We start from the raw sequence: 17,549 nt of genomic DNA on the forward strand, positions 1-17,549 counted from the left end.
AACATCTGGGGACCCCAGGTTGAGAACCACTGCTGTAGAATGAATCCACTTTAATTGCCTTGGTTCAATGCTATGGAGGCATGGGGGCAGTAGTTTTCCAAGATCTTGAGCCTTCTCTGCCAAATAATGCTGCTGCCTCACCAAACTGCAAATCCCATGATTGCATAGCACTAGGGATGGCGTCCTTCAAACAGAAGCTCTTGAAGCAGCTTCTCTTTTTGCTTTGGCTCAGCACTAAGAGTACCATATTACGTGAATCTAATGTGCATTCTAATTTTGGCAAGGTAATGTAGACCAAAAAAGTGAACACTAGACTAGAGTAAATAGGGTGTTTTGGAAGGGGACTATAGAAGAAAGAAGTAGAGGCATCTCTTCTGCCTTCATCTAAGTCACTTCCTTACTGGAAACTTCCCTTCTCTATAGGGACAGGAAGTAAATGAATTTGTAGTTATTTCTCATCCGATTTGGGTCCTCTTCCTGAAGAGAATGATTGCATTTGGGGGACATGCAGGAAGAAGAAAAAAAGCATCCCTTCTGCCTTCACCGAAGTCCTTGTCTTTCTGGAAATTTACCTTTCCTACAGGGACAGGAAGGTGGATGAAGGTGGTTAAGGGGTTTGTATTACAACATTTGGTATTTGTTGGTGGTCTCCCATCCAAATATTAATCAGGGCTGACTCTGCTTAGATGGGATGTTGTGCCTTTGGGATATTGCTTCAGGGACACTTTGATGCTATTTGGCTGTCATGCAACTTGTAGACTGGCCCTGTTAATGGTCCATTGCTTGTGTGTTTTATTCTTTCTATCCTGTACTTCACCCATTGGCACAACCATTCGAAAATCAATCCAGGCTGCCTCATCGTATTTCTGTGAAAAAATGTGTCCAGATAGGTAGAATTAATTAAACCATTGGATTTTTCTGGCAAGATGAATGCAGGGCAGGAGTGTTTCCTCCTAATTATAATACTTATATAATGCCATAGCCATGAATTATGCAGGTTGAGCTGTTGTCTTGGCTGTTTTAACACTCCTCTCTCTAAAACTCATTTCTTTTTAATTGTGGATAGAAGCAAGTAGAAGCCAAGCTTGGAGGGTGAAGGAGAGCCAGGCTATTTCTTTGTTGACGTGAATCCAAGGTTGCACGACCTGCTTGTCAGAGAGCTCACAAAAGCTGCATCAACACTGTAGAATTAATGCAATTGGACACCACTTTAATTCTAATAGCTGAATTCTATGGAATCCTGGGATTTGTAGTTTGGTGAGGCACAAGCATTCTTTGACCAAGAAGACTAAACAGCTTGTAAAACTACAACCTCAATAATTCCATACCATTGAGCTTTGGCAGTTAATGTGGTGTCATATTTCACTAATTCTACAGTATGGATGCACCAAAGATGACATAGAGAAGCCCTTCAAGTATTTCTGTGTCTTAGCTGTCCACTAATGGGGACCACATCAACATAGGGTTTTCTCAAGCATGAAATATTCAGAGATTGTTTCTTCCATCCCTTCCTCTGAAATATAACCTCCAGCACCTGGTATTTGCTGGTCATCTCCCATCCAAGTATTAACCAGACTAAGCTAAGCAGGGGCTTCCAAAATTGGGCATGATCTGGTGACTTTAGGGCGTTTAGTTCTCCTATCCATCCAACTCATCTGCCATTCTGGAAGTCCAAAAAAAGCAGAAGAGAGCCCGTGTTTCTTGCTTCTCCATGCCCCTCTCATTGTGGTCATATTTTTTCAGGAGGAGGAGCCAAGTCAGCTGAGAAATGAAATACAAATTCCTTGACTTCCTTCATTAACTTTCCAGTCCCTATGGGGAAGATAAGTTTCCAGAAAAAAAATGTTGGCCGTCTTGTCTTAATGTGAGGGCTGGGTTCTCAAAGACCTGAGCTGTTGCTCTGATGCTATAAGCAGGTGCCAATTGATTTTTAGGAATCTGGAATTAACGATTCTGGGAGAGAAGAAAAACCCTCAAATTAATAACCTTCCCATGTGTCTGAGTTCTGGATAATTTTTGTGATGGCATTATTTCTTGGCACAGGTGAAAATCCAAGCCACGGGGGAGCTGGGTTAGGCCTGTATGGCCTTATAATCCAAGTGGAAGGAGAGGCCTCACTCCAGAAGGTCAGAATTAGGAGGAAGCACAACCTAATTCGAACCACAAACTCAGTGAATTGGGAGAATTTGGTCAGCCTTAAAACCCCTGACTACTTCAAAAAGCTTGGTTTTTAACCCAGAGCTGGAAGTGCTGAGGGAAAACACTCACTCAGTCATACATTTGTCCTTTTTGCACACACACGCAACACTCCTTTCTGTTGCTGAGTGTTTCTTTCATGCTTCTTTAGTCAGAAAGGCAGGCCCTGTCAAGAGGAACGAGACGGGACATGTTGAGGGAGTGCATCACTGCTGGCTGGCAAGAACTGGTATTGAGGTCTTTCAGTTTTTTGTCTCTTCGAACTCCACAGGAGAGGAAGAGTTACCCCTCGCTTTGGGGGAAGGCAGGGTGGGATCTGAATTTTGACTGCTCAAAACTATTTTAAAAGGGAGAGGGCTAAATATTCTCAAGCAAGGTCATTATTAATTTTGCCATTTTGCAGGGCAGATTGCTTTTTTACCCATTATCATTCAAACATTCTCATATATGTGTGTCTCTCATAAGCAGAAGTACTTAAACATTTATTTATTTATTTACAACATTTATATGCCGCCCTTCTCACCTCGAAGGGGACTCAGAGTGCCTTACAAGATATATATCCATACAATATATTAAATTATTAATATAGTACAATATCAGTATTCTATATAACTATATTGTACTACACGATTATATTGTAATATTATTAGTAATATAAAATATATAATTATAATATTATTAGTAGTATTATATTGTATTACATTATAATATTATAAATATTATATGTTATTACATTATAATATTATAAATATTATATTTATATACAATATATTATATTATATTAATATTATATTATTAGTAAAGCACAAACCTCAATCCATGGGTGATACCAGATGAGAGACTCCCCCCTGGGCACACAGAAGACTGGGTGACTTGGAAGGCGCTGAACAGACTGCGCTCTGGCACCACGAGATGCAGAGCCAATCTTAAGAAATGGGGCTACAGGGTGGAATCCACGGCATGTGAGTGCGGAGAAGAACAAACCACTGACCACCTGCTGCAATGCACCCTGAGCCCTGCCACATGCACAATGGAGGACCTTCTTGCAGCAACACCAGAGGCACTCCAAGTGGCCAGATACTGGTCAAAGGACATTTAACCAACTACCAAGTTTGCAAAATCTGTGGGTTTTTTTAATCTGTTGTTTGTTTTGTTCTGTTAGAAATGTAATACAATGGTATGGTTTCTGATGACACGATAAATATAGTAAAGCACCGGGGGACAATAATAAATAAGAAACTTTATTTATACCCCGCCACCATCTCCCCAGTGGGGACTTGGGGCGGCTAACATGAGTCGAAGCCCTTCTAAAAATACAATACAACACAGTAAAATACAAACTAGCAAACAAAATACATCCAGAAAAAATAAAAAATAAACTACAACAACAAAATGAAATAATTAAACAAATTCACACAATATAAAATTTAATAGGGTGGGCAGGCCAAATGGAAAAGATAAAATGCTAAAACCCGGGTGAGGTAGGAGTAGGAAATATGCAAATGAGGGGTTCCAAACAGTGGGGACAGGCTTTCAGTTTAAAATGGGGGGGGGGGGGAGTGCGTCATAGGGGAACACTATAGATGGGGCAACACAACTGGTGTGAAAGGTCACTCTTCAAAGGCACATCGAAAAAAAACAGGTTTTCAGATTTTTCTTGAAGTCTGCTAAGGAGGGGGCTGCCTAATCTCACCGGGTTGAAGTTCCAAAGACGGGGAGCCACAGGAGACAAGATCAAACTGTCTTCAACTATAGCCCCCTCTCTCTTCACTCTGGCCAGAACAGCAGTTGGTGCCGGGAGAGGGGAGGCCCCCCCAACTGATGATATTGGCAGGAGACAAGACATGCCCTTCATGTTCTCATTGCAGCCTACTCTTACGTAAGTGTGCCTAGGATAGTTTTTAGACAGCCTTTATTATTTCTGGGAAGGCTTGACAACAATTGCTGGCTTCATATTTCTTATCATTTGATCATTTAGTACAATTCTGACTGATCATTCCTGAGGAAACTCAACTATCTAAGAGTCTTGGTGCCCCAATGTTGCAAGATATTTGAGGGGAGGGCTCAATCCCCCAGTTCAAAAACCCTACCCCCTTTCCTGGCTCTATCCTAATAGGTTATAGATTTGAGTAATGAACACATCGTTGCTTCTGGTTGCATAGACACTACATCCTGTCTGATCTCAGAAGATAAGTAGAGTCAGACCTAATTCTTACTTGGAAGGGAGACTGCAATGAATTACAGGATGTATAGTATATAATCAGATGAAGGCAAGGTAATTCTGTGAATAAATCTTCCCAAGGATCGCCATAAGTCAGAGACTACTTGAAGTCACACAATCAACGACAAATTGTGCCCACATTTCCTCCCAGAAGGTGTTGTTATACTTGCTAGCATGAGGTGACACTTGCTTTTGAGTGGAGGTAAGAGAAGTTTCTCACTCATCTGGAGTAAGAAAGGAGTCAGGAGACAGCTGGGTAATTGGCAGGTTGGTTTGGGCAGATTCTTCCTATCTTGCCCACATCTGACAGTGACTGAGAAACACTTCCTCTTTAATCTTCTATAGCATTCATGTTTGAAGTACATATGACCAAGTACAGGCAGCTGGGGAACAATGGACAAATGTGTCAAGCTTTTACAATGGAAAATGTCCAGCACCAAGCATACCATTATGCTATTTCTAATCTGATGGTGCTCATATCAAGTCCCTGTATAAAACAGGAGCCTTGCTGGTGGACAGTATGAGGTTGTTGATCAACCTGCAGGGACCAATTATGGAGTTCCTTATCTGCTTTCTCTCTTCTATCCTTAAGGGGCCGGTATAGTAAGGAATGCCGTATTTAATTTGAAGACATACTGAACTATCTTGACTCATACCTGTTTTATAAGAATACATCTCATTTCAGTTGAAAACCACCTAAAATAATTTCTTCCAACCTTGTGCAATTCTCATTGTCTCAGGCCATGGGCCATGATGGCAGATAATGGAACTTTAGTCAGATGCATCTGGTAAAGCACAAGGTGGAAAAGCCTGCTCAAATCTTATGGCCATTGCATCAGAAAGAAGCAATTGCGACATGTTAATGCTTGAATGCCTGTATTTTGTCTGTCTGAGATTACTGCTAGTCAATTTCGTTGGCTCACTCCATGTTTTAGTACTGAAAAGGGGGTTTTCCACATTGTATTTGCCATATATACTCAAGTATAAGCTGACCCGAATATAAACCGAGACACCTAATTTTACCACAAAAACTGGGAAAACGTATTGACTCAAGTATAAACCGAGGGTGGAAAATGTAGCAGTGACTGGTAAATTTAAAAATAAAAACAGATACCAATAAAATTACATTAACTGAGGCATCAGAAGGTTTAATGTTTTTGAATGTTTACATAGCACTGTAATTTAAGATAAGACTGTCAAACTCTGATTCTAAGCATCTTCAATGTGCTTATGTATCCTTTCAATAATAATAAAGAGAGTAACATAATAAATGTAATAATAATAATAATAATAATATAGTAAAATAATGGAAATGTAATAACAGTAAAAATATAGTAAAATAATGTAATAACATTAATAAAGTAAAATAATAATATAATAGAGTAAAATGATAAATGAACATGAAAGGCACTGCAGACTCCTTCAACCAGAGAAGTCAGCCATAGCAGAGCACCTGATGAACCAGCCTGGACACAGCATATTATTTGAGAACACAGAAATGCTGGACCACACCAACAACCACCATGTCAGACTACACAGAGAAGCCATTGAAATCCACAAGCATGTGGACAATTTCAACAGAAAGGAAGAGACCATGAAAATGAACAAAATCTGGCTACCAGTATTAAAAAACTCTAAAATTATAACAGCTAAACAGCAGAGAGGAAAAAACCAGGCACAGATTAACACCTCCCAGCAGCAGATTTTCCCAGGCGCAGGCAGGCCTTCAAATGCTAATGAAGGTGATCAGCGAAACATTCACACCTAACTGCAGCAGAAAAGAGCTCCTTGCCCCACCCCAGCCATTCCACAGATATATATAAACCCATTGTCCTAATTCCAACAGACCTCTACCTCTGAGGATGCTTGCCATAGATGCAGGTGAAACGTCAGGAGAAATGCCTCTAGAACATGGCTCTATAGCCCGAAAAAACCCACAAGAACCTAATGATAAATGTAATAATAATAGAGTAAAATAATACATGTAACAAAAATAATAATAACAGAGTAAAATAATAAATAATCTTGACTCGAGTATAAGCCGAGAGGAACATTTTCAGCCTATAAAAAGGGCTGAAAAACTAGGTAACAGTAAAATATAATGGTGTAAATGTCATATGCCTCTGGTGCTGTCTTTTCCCTCTGTTATAGAAATCTAAAGCTTTACTCGTTTCTCCAAAGGAAGGAACCCATACCACTCAGCAATTGCTTTCCTAGTGGGAAACTGTGCCAAAGCAGTTCTTGGATAGGAATGCATTTGCCAGTTAAAAAGTTACCTTGTCAAGGTACAGAGACCAGATTCCAATCCGGTCAGCTGGTAATATCTCCCAGATGTGCTGTGGTGTTATCTGAAATGATGCCCCTCTCCTCTAGCTTCTTAGGGAAAGGGATTCAAGAAATGTCTACCTGGATTGGGTAAGGGTGGTCCATAGCAGGCACCACTTAGGCATTTCTCAACTTGTGGGTGCCTAGGTGTTTTGGCTCTCAGAAATCCCAGCCAGTTTATCAGCTGTTAGGATTGAAGGCCAAAACATCTGGGGACGACCCACAGGTTGAGAACCACTGACTTAGGGGGTTTCATGGGTAACAACAGAGTGGCAAAGCTGACACACAGAACAGGTGGCAGTCATAAAACCTAAATGCCCCCTTTGATCAGAGGAGCAGGAGGCTGATTCAAACCCAGTGGCTTTGTCTGAAGGTAGATGTCATCTAAGCAAAAGGGTTCAAAGCCAGCAGTGCTTGGAACAGCAGCTTTTTGTCTCCTGCCATTCTGACAACTGTGCCTTTGAGTGACTTCATCCAGAGACTGTGCTTACAAACAGCAAGGCTCTGTCAGCCTTTGAAAGAGGCACCATCTGACTTTTTAGGCACGAATTTGTCTGTGCAGTGGCTTTGGTTCAGGTCCAGTCTTTTAGCTGTGTGATTTATTCCAGGGATTTCTGAGAGGGAAATTGAGGGTGCCAAATGCAGCTAATAAATAAATAAATCATGAGAACAGTGTGTCTACATTGTAGCAGTAACTGCCATAGCTTGATGCTAAGGAATCGCGGAAGTTGTATTTTGGTGAGGCACCAACACTTTTTGGCAGAAAAGGCTAAAGACCTTGTAAAGCTACAATTTCAATGATTTCATACCACTGAGCCATGGCAGCTACAGTGGTGGCAACCTGTATTGCCAGGTGCCTGCTGGTTATAATTTGGCAGAATAGCTCAGGATTGGTTTCTACTACTCACCTGTGAAATCTCGTCACACTATGTATTCTATGCAATTATAACAAATAACCTAGGCTTTATGCTTTATTAATCTTATTCTTTTCTGAGATGGGACTTCAAATATGGGAAAAGCAGATTGGAGGCTATCTTTTTATTTATTTATTTATTTATTTATTATTTCAAACATTTCTATCCCGTCCTTCTCAACACCTTCCGGGGGGGGGGGGGGAGCAGAACTCAGAGCGGCTTACAAACCAGCAACCATTAGATGCCCACAGTAAACAAACATTAACAGTACAAAACAGATTAACATTAGATAAAACAGCAAAATTATAAATATCCACTAAATGTCTAAAGGGTTTTATTAAATAACAAAAATATAGTCTGGCCACGTTTTTAGGCTTTTTGTCACAATTCTTCATAAACTAGCCAGTAATGGCTAGAATCTGCTTCCCAGATACCTTTTCCTATCAGCTGGATTACTGAAATTCTTCACATGTGGCCAGTGGCAAGTTTCAGGTAGGTAGAGGGGGGCGGGGCAGGCAGGAAGAAGCTGAAATAGAAAGAGCAATGGAAAATGCTAGTTGGAAGTTGTCTATGAGTAATTGGTTGAGACCAGTCATCTGACCTGTGATTCCTCACAGCTTACTCTTAAGGGGGTATGGTCTTCTTGAGAAGCAAAGTTTACCAGACCTTTGATTTAAGGTGCTCAAAATGGTGCATATTGATATTTCCATCTGTCTTGAGTTGGTATAATGAATCCTGATGCAATCATGTTATCTAAAGCAGATAGCACGTTCCTTTTAATAGCTGGTGGGAAGTGTTGCCAAGTTGTATGATATACGTGTCAGCATGGGGTGAGAATCAGGCAATCTTCCAGCATTCCCAGCATTCCCTACCATTAATAATAATAATAATAATAATTATTATTATTATTATTATTTCTTTATTTCTTTATTCTTTATTCTTTATTATTATTTCTTTCTCGCATTTCTATCCCGTCCTTCTCAACCCCCGAAAGGGGACTCAGGGTGGCTTACAACGGGCCCCATTAAGTATGATGATTAGAGTTGCTGGGACTTGCAGTCTAACAACACCTGGAAGACTGCATGATTCATGCCTCAATCAGCCACTTGTGCTAAACATGTGCTAAACATGTCCTGCAAGCAAAGGACTCCAGGCTAACAATTTAGGCAGAGGAGATCATATAGGGTCCTTTGATTTCTCTTTTGGTCGAAATCACAGAGAAGCATACCTTTTCTTTGAACTTCACAATCTCCTAAACTAAATGATGAGGGGCTGAAATACCATAGATATGTTTCTATCCAGGGGTAGGAACTATATTGTGGCTTCTCAGAAAGATGCCATGACATTCCTAGTGCCAGCTACAGCACAAGGTTGTGTTATTGATGTATTCATTTCCCAGGTACAGTAATGAGAACCATGTGTCCCTTCACCTATAGTATCACCTCTATGATGCTGAACGAACACTAATCCCTGACCTACAAAAATGTCCTCGGAAGCACTTTATCTTCCTGCTAGTGTAATCAAACCCTATTTTGTCCCCCGGATTCCCTATCCTGACACATGACATTGCCCTCTCACCCAGTGTTTTTTACATTTTAATTCTTTGCAACTGGCCCAGCCACTGTGATTAGTTTTCTGTGTTCAAAGTTCTGATTTTATATTGTTTTTATTCTTTTTAATGTGTATATTTATATTGGTTCTGTATTTATTTTTATTTTTTGTTTTCTGTTGTGTTCTTGTTGTATATTATTTTCTTGTACTACTGGGCTTGGCCTCATGTAAGCCGCCCTGAGTCCCCTTGCGGAGATGGTGGCGGGGTATAAATAAAGATGATGATGATGATGATGATGATTATTATTATTATTATTATTATTGCCACCCCAGACATTCCTCAAAATTGACTATGTCAGTTCAATAAAGTTGGATGTGCAGCCTTGCAATTTTGAAGAATTGCACGATTCCCATCTCTGCCGTTGTTGATCACCAGTTCTTCAAATATTTCCAATAAGTGGTTTTAAAGCAGAGCTCCTCTTCAACTCTTGCCTCCATAACCTTTAGGGTTCTCTGAATTGAAACAGAGGAGATCTGAGACCTTCATAGACCAGAGTATAGTGTGGGTACAGAGTACCTACTTTGTGAGAATAGTTTGAAAGATTATAGAACAGGGCCAGGGACATTTCTTACCAGTAATCCCAGTTGGCATAGCCAGTGATGACAACAAATGGGGAGCTGCCCATCCTGTGTTTATGTAGCATAGAAATAAAGGAGGGGTCCTCAATCTTGGGGGTGCCTCCTTTGGATGCCTGCACAAATTTGCATGTGTTTCATTTCTTCTCCAATAGCATTTTTAATGATCGAATCCAGAAGCCTCTTTGCTTCTGAATGTGCTAAGTTTGAATTTCCAAAAAAAGTATTGTAGAAGTCTAGAGTTGGACAAGACCATGAGGGTCATCCAGTCCAAGTTCCGCCATGCAGGAACACATATTCAAAGTATTCCCAACAGATTCCAGTTTCTGTAAGCATTTGAGGGTAGAAATTATTGCTTGTCAACTTGAATATACCTCCTCCCTTCCCCAGACCTTTGCTTTATCTCTGAAATAATCCTGCCATGCTGTGCTGATAGCGGCTGCCAGTCTTGCTGCCCCTGCAGCACTGTGACAAATAAAATCCATGCCAACTTCAGCTGAGTTACAACAGGTGTTCTAATGCCAGAGGGCAAGTGGTGCCCTGTCCTTATTCAGTACCTGTTGCAGCAGCTCCCTGCTCCCCCTCGCTTGGATTGGCTTTATATTTAGTTTCTCTCTTCCTCCTCCCCACTTTCTCTAGGAACAAGTCAAATGGACCCTTTGCTGTAAGGGGAACAACTCTGTGCCTCTCTTGTACTTTGTGTCCTGTACTCTCAATGCGTTCTCCTGAATAGCACCTCAAATTTCCTTTACATAATGAGTTAATTAATATTAATTAATACCTTGCCTTCCATTTAAAACATAAAAGCTGGCAGCAACAATATTAAGACATCCAGCAGTAGAAGAAAAATGTGGCAGTTTTTGCCATGCTTAAGGGAGTCCCCTTGAAATAGGTGCACGAGGTGGGGTTTCCTGTGCCATTTGCTGGGACCTGTTTGTCTTTCTAACGTGCCTCCCCCCAACTTGGAAAGGAAGGAAACCTTGGCTACAATAGGACTTTGTTTGCCTGTATCTTATTCAGCCATGTGCTTGTGCAATTCTGCGCAGTCTGGAGCCCAACACCAAGGTCGCCTGAGGATAAAGGAACCCGTTCAGCTGCTGCAGCTTGCTGTGTGGTTGGTGTGTGTGTGTGTGCAAGGGGGGAGGGCGGGAGATTGCTAGTCAGACTATGGCCTGGGAGGGATAGTGCAGCCGCCTGGGCAGCCTGGGAAAGTTGTAGATTAATAATTCATTTCCTTGTGTGGTTGGGAAATGAGGTGGATAGGCAGTCTGCATGTACCAGTGTTATTTTTATGAATTCCCAATCTCTCTTCCAGCTAGCCTCCTGCCTTTGAATATACAAACAATAATATTTGCTGGGAAGAGGATATTGTTAGGAAAATTTCCTTCAAAGACTAGAATTCCTAGCATCCTTCAACAAAAATGAACAATGCTGGCTGGGAGATTCTGAGAGTTGTCATCAGAATGTGATTTTCCATGATCTGCTCTTGAAATTTCCAATTTGGAAAGCAGGGGAGGGCTAATGCAGCACTTCAGAGGTTGCTGGACTACTACTTTCAGCATTCCTCATTCTTGACTGTAGAGCTGGGACTTGTAGTCTTAAGAACTTTTGGAGGACCACATGATTCTTACCCCAGCCTGTCTTCTCAATTCCCCTACGTTTGGGTTTCTCACCCTGTTGTCTGCAGCTCTTGAGTCCTGATGATGTTTCATATTTCTCTTCCTCTTTTTGTGGTTTTACAGGGACCTACCTTGCAGGTGACTCTCACACAGCCAAGCAGTCGTGCCAGCAGTGGTTCTGAAAGGTGAGCAGTAATGGGTTGTGGGTGGGTGTGAGCAGAGAGGAGTTGGTACTCCTGTGGCGAGAATCATATGAATGTGTCATGTTGGAGGTGTTGTGTACTATACACAGTCAGAATTGTATCTTGTTGTCATCACTGCATAGGAACTGTACAGTCTTTTGACTTTAGGGCTTAGAAGGGTCTTTTTTAACACTACAATTCCCAAGATGCTACGAGCTATAGTTTGAAAATCAACATTTTCAAGTTTTGGTCATAGTTTTTTACAGGTACTTCCAGTTTGTTGTTAACTTCTCTTTAATGCTGGCAAGGCGTTTACCTTGAGTCAACGGTTTCTTAAACATGGAAATAAAAGATTGAGAAAATATTTTAAACAGGGGTCCACAAACATTTTAAACAAAGAGCCAGGTCACAGCCCCTCAAACTTGAAGGGCCGGATTATAATTTGAAAAAAAATGAATGAATTCCTATGCACACTGCACATATCTTATTTGGAGTGCAAAAAACACTTAAAATACAATCATTAAAATGAAGAACAATTTTAACAAATATAAACATATTAGTATTTCAGTGGGAAATGTTGGCCTGCTTTTGGATGATGAGATAGGATTGTTGTTATTGTTATTGTTATTATTATTATTATTATTAACTTTATTTGTACCCTGCTAGCATCTCCCGAAGGACTCGATGCGGTTTACAAAGGCCAAGGCCACAATAAAATAACAATATAACAATTACATATAAACCAAAAGCAAATCAAAAACATTAAAGAAAGCAATAACAGTAAACAGTAAAAACAGCACAGGGATTGTTGTTGTTGTTGTGTCAGACTTAGGTTGACCCTGAGTGAGGGCCGGGTGAATGACCAGGGAGGGCCATATTCGGGCCTTAGTTGTGTTTTGTTTTTATTTTTATTGTAATTTGTTGTTCGGGCTTGGCCTCATGTAAGCCGCTCTGAGTCCCCACTGGGGAGATGGTGGCGGGGTATAAATAAAGATTATTATTATTATTTTTATTATTATTATTATTAGTTTGAGGATCCCTGATTTTAAACATATATGTGGCTAAAGCTTTCCTCAGCAACATAACAGGCCATCTGAATTGGATTTTCTTCTACAGTTGCACATACAGAAACTGCCATTAGTATCTTAAGTGTTAAGGGGAAAATTAAGGTATGGTAGATTTGATTTTGAAAGCCGTTGCACACTGAAACCAAGTATTGGTGCTAAAATGAGCTATGGCAGCGGTTAGATCATACTAGCAAGAAATTTAGTTGTCGAAATGTGATGTTAATCTTAAATATTGGGGGCTAGTCCAGTTTTGAAAATATGTTCTCTTTCGTAAAAATGTTTCCACTAACCACATTTGCCCAGGATGGCTATATAGAAATGGAGAGGATAATCTTCATTTGTTCAAAGCATTATTCTCTTCATCATTTTTATACATTCTAGGAACGGATTCTTCTTCTTCTCATTCCTTTCACATATCATGGCTATTCATGGCCCTAAACAACAATACTGTATTATACCCAAACTTAGGGTTAAGCCCAGATGTTGGATGTTATCCCCGTGGCTCAGTCCTAGTCCAAGTGAATGCCTTCCAAGTACAACAGTCCTCTTCACTCCTTAAGATTTTTTTTCCTTTTTCAGCTAGAAAGCAATGGCAGTAGATGAGAATTCATGGGAAGAATTCTGCCTGGTGACCACACACCTCCTGCCCTGCTTCCAAGCTAATAGTTCCCAGCTGGGTTGATGCTTAGCTATGGAGGAAATGACTCTTTCTATCTCATCTCTTGCCAGGCAGGGTCTGGGAAAAAGCAGAGGGGATAGACATTTATTTGTTGGAGCTGAGGGCCCTGGGATTCTTCCTGTTCATCAGATATAGGCAAATGCAGACAGTCAGGGAGTGGGGACCTGTCCCCCAGTCTGTTACAATGTGTATCAGCTGGGAGCTTGTGGGGAATGGAGATAGAATGACCAAGGCCTAGTAATGGAGCTAGGGCCATCTGCTTGGTAGAGGGAGGATTTAGAGCAGAGGATATAAGGCAAGCCTGAGAATGCTGCCTCTTAATTCATTCTGTATTAAACCAAATCATGAAATCATGTAGAGAGTGCCTAGAAGTTTGAACTCATATTCCCAGCCACAATATATCTTGGATGAACTTCCAGGCCAAAAGAATATATATTTTAGATAAACTTGACTTTTAGCAACTCTCATTTTAGCTTTGTTGTTGTTCATTCGTTCAGTCGTTTCCAACTCTTCATGACTTCATGGACTAGTCCACGCCAGAGCTCCCTGTTGGTCGTCACCACCCCAGCTCCTTCAAGGGTCAATCCAGTCACTTCAAGGATGCCATCCATCCATCTTGCCCTTGGTCGGCCCCTCTTCCTTTTTTCCTTTTTCCTTTTCCCCAGCATCATTGTCTTCTCTAAGCTTTCCTTTCTTCTCATGATGTGGCCAGAGTACTTCATCTTGGTCTCTACTATTCTTCCCTCCAATGAGCAGTCAGGCTTTATTTCTTGAAGTATGGACTGGTTGGATCTTCTCGCTGTCCAAGGCACTCTCAGCACTTTCTTCCAGCACCACAGTTCAAAAGGATCTATCTCCCTTTGCTCAGCCTTTCTTATGGTCCAGCTCTCACATCCGTAGGTTACTACGGGGAATATCATTGCTTTGACTATGCGGATCTTCGTTTCCAGTGTGATGTCTCTACTCCTCACTATTTTATCAAGATTGGACATTGCTCTCCTCCCAAGAAGCAAGTGCCTTCTGATTTCCTGGCTGCAGTCTGTGTCTGCAGTAATCTTTGCACCTAGAAATACAAAGGCCGTCACTGCCTCCACGTTTTCTCCCTCTGTTTCCCAGTTGTCAATCATTCTTGTTTCCATAATCTTGGTTTTGTTTTATGTTCAACTGTAACCCAGCTTTTGTGCTTTCTTCTTTCACCTTGATTAGAAGGCTCCTCAGCTCCTCCTCACTTTCGGCCATCAAAGTGGTGTCATCTGCATATCTAAGTGTGTTAATGTTTCTTCCAGCAATTTTCACCCCAGCCTTGCATTCCTCAAGCCCCGCACATCGCATGATGTGTTCTGCATACAAGTTGAATAGGTTGGGTGAGAGTATACAACCCTGCCGTATGCCTTTCCCAATCTTGAACCAGTCTGTTGTTCCATCGTCAGTTCTTACTGTGGCTACTTGGTCCTTATACAGATTCCTCAGGAGAGAGATAAGGTGATTTGGTATGCCCATACCACCAAGAGTAGCTAGAAGTCTTATTTTCCTGGATGTTTTCTGTCTTTTGTGTCCTTAGAAGTGTTCTTGAAAGTAAAGATCCCTGGTTCTCAAAATGTTGAACATAAGGTCATTAAATGGGGAAGAGAGGCACGCCACTTCTGACTCTTACGAAATTCCTTTTTCTTCTTCTTGTTTTCTTTCCCCCCCTCCTCCATTGTTTCTTAAACATACACACACATTTCTCTCAGACAGTCCAGCCAGCATCCTCTACTGAGCTCCTTCATTTCCCAAATTCTTGGCAGCCTTTCTGTATAAACAGCTTATTTTTAGTCTGAGGTTAACAGTGCAAGATCTTGCGTCCCACTTTCCCACAACTATGGAGGGAAGGGGCCTGTGGGGCTGAGTTCTCTTTTCTCTCGAAGGGGAAAGTGCAGTGGTGCTCGAATAAGAGTATGTATTGCCCAAGAACAAGTTTGGAAAGTAGAGCAGCAATCTTCAAACCTTGCAAACCCCGGGCCCATCTTTTTACTAGTCATTAAATCTAAAAGTATTCTTCTTTTAATCATATATTTACACAAGGGCAGTTCTGCTGTTGTGGGTTGCTTTATATCAAACTATCACCCACTACTGGTACCTGATCCCGCAGTGAATACATGTACTCTTCAGTGGAGCAGATCAGGAACCAAGCTACCATTTTCTTTTGTTTTTCACCTTTTGGCAGAAAAGAGGGGTGACAATAAGAAAAAAGGAAGGAGATTGAGAAAGGCAAAGAAAGAAAAATAGACAAAATAGATACCAAGTAGCACCTTGGAATTAAAGATACCCCTAGAGATGTTTAGGTATTAAAGACATCTGCTGCAGGAGAGACAGAAGAAAAGGACATTTTGGTCCAAAACTAGAGGGGATATGAATCTAGACCACTTCTTGCAAATGTGTTGGATTACAACTTTTAATATCCCCAGCCAGCAAATAATCAACAGTGGTGAAGATAGTAGTAACCGGAGAACCATCAGGTTGACAAAAGCAAGTTGAGAATCTTGTAGTAGAGAAAAAAACTGGTTTACATCTCGATGGTGTTTTGTTGATGACTCCATCCCCTTACATTTGATTGTTGCCCTCAGGTCTTTGCCAGTGACTGAAGAAATGCACAGTCTGATCACAGAGAAGAAGTGTGGTCGAGTACAAGGTGAATCTGATGCTATTGTGAAAGGTGAGATATTATGCCATGTAGCCCACAGTTTAGACCTAAGTGTCATTTTCTTACCCACCTCGCCGAAATCTGGTTGAAACTCCAGCACTGCCCAATCTTGTAATGGAGAAGGTCTCCAGTACCTTGTGGAGGGGGGAGAGGTCGGTTTGTGTCTTGGAAGGAAGAATTTTTCTAGACTTGAATCAAGCTTGCTGCCCTAGTTACAGCTTGCAATGAATGCAAGAATATTTAAACTCAGCATTATACTCAGTGGTTGCATAAAATTCCAGATCATTTGATCATCTGTAGCTCATTGTAATCAGGATCGATTGAAAGTACTTTCATCAACCAAGGAAGGAATTGATTTAAATTCAGGGTCCATCATGCCCTTTTTGTCTGCATCCTCCAGGCTGGCTTCAGAGAGAAGTCCGGGGTGGTATTAAAACCCCATGGTTGCGTCCTCGCAAGTACTGGTTCGTTCTGACAGAGGATTCCCTTGACTACTACAGCGGGTGTGAGATGAGCGCCCGGCGCCTTGGCTCTCTTGTTCTCACTAGCCTTTGCTCTGTGCTGTGGCCAGACAAGCAGACCTACAAAGAGACAGGTAAAGAATCTGTGTTTGTTCATAGCTCAAAAGCAGAAGAAAGCCCTGGCTCTCTGCCTTCAGTATTTTGAACTTTAATCATTTTTTTTGTTTTGTGTATATGGCACTAGTGGGCAACCCAAGGCTTGTTCTTTTCCAACCAACTTTCTTTTGCATGCCTTCTGTAGAGATTTGAGGGGTTACATTTTTGGACTTTAGTTCCCAGAATCCCTGTGCAGCATGGACATTGAGATGAAGTCCAGAAAAGGATTTTTTCCCAAGCTTTCACTCTGTGTTATGCACAGGAATATAGGATGGTAGTGAGGATAACCTTGGATCCCAACAGTTATCTTTCAGAACATTTTCCAATAACTGTAGCATTGAAGTTGGATTGGAGGAACTGCACATTTCCTCTATTGTTTCTGTGAATAACATGTTCATTTTCCCTCTTCTCCAGGATACTGGGCTGTTACGGTTTTTGGCAGGAAACATTGCTACCGACTATACACAGAACACTTAAATGAGGCTGTGCATTGGGTCTGTGCTTTGCAGAAGGTCATTGTCAGCAAGGCCCCTGTGCAGACCCCCACCCAGATTCTCATGTGTGACATCGAGGTGAGGAAAACATGAATGGAGTGGCTGGAGATTGAGTCATCACAAGATCATAGTGTTGATGCTAGGAATGATCGTGGGAGGTTGATCAGTATCTTAGCTGGCAGTCAAGAAGCTGGGAAGATAAAAAATTTTTTAGAAATGTGCGAGGATTACACGGTCACAGAATGGTTTACATTCTGAAGGTCAGGAGAGGAGTCTTATATATTTTATATATAAAATATATAGAATTAAGAATTAAGAAAACAATTAAGAATTGTTTTATGAATGCTGAAATAACAATTGTGTGG

The 17,549-nt window shown here is 41.1% G+C and overlaps 1 protein-coding gene across 1 annotated transcript in view; it reads left to right on the forward strand.

Moving 5' to 3' along the window:
* Positions 1-17,549, forward strand: part of PLEKHH3 (pleckstrin homology, MyTH4 and FERM domain containing H3) — a 38,854-nt gene that overhangs the window by 9,710 nt on the left and 11,595 nt on the right. The window contains exons 2-5 of the mRNA XM_060781285.2: positions 11,586-11,647; positions 15,997-16,085; positions 16,474-16,668; positions 17,105-17,262. Coding sequence (XP_060637268.2) covers positions 11,586-11,647; positions 15,997-16,085; positions 16,474-16,668; positions 17,105-17,262 — 504 coding nt within the window. The remainder of the gene's footprint in view (positions 1-11,585; positions 11,648-15,996; positions 16,086-16,473; positions 16,669-17,104; positions 17,263-17,549) is intronic.

The sequence above is a fragment of the Anolis sagrei genome, chromosome 6 (genome assembly GCF_037176765.1).
Source record: "Anolis sagrei isolate rAnoSag1 chromosome 6, rAnoSag1.mat, whole genome shotgun sequence".
Taxonomy (NCBI): domain Eukaryota; kingdom Metazoa; phylum Chordata; class Lepidosauria; order Squamata; family Dactyloidae; genus Anolis; species Anolis sagrei.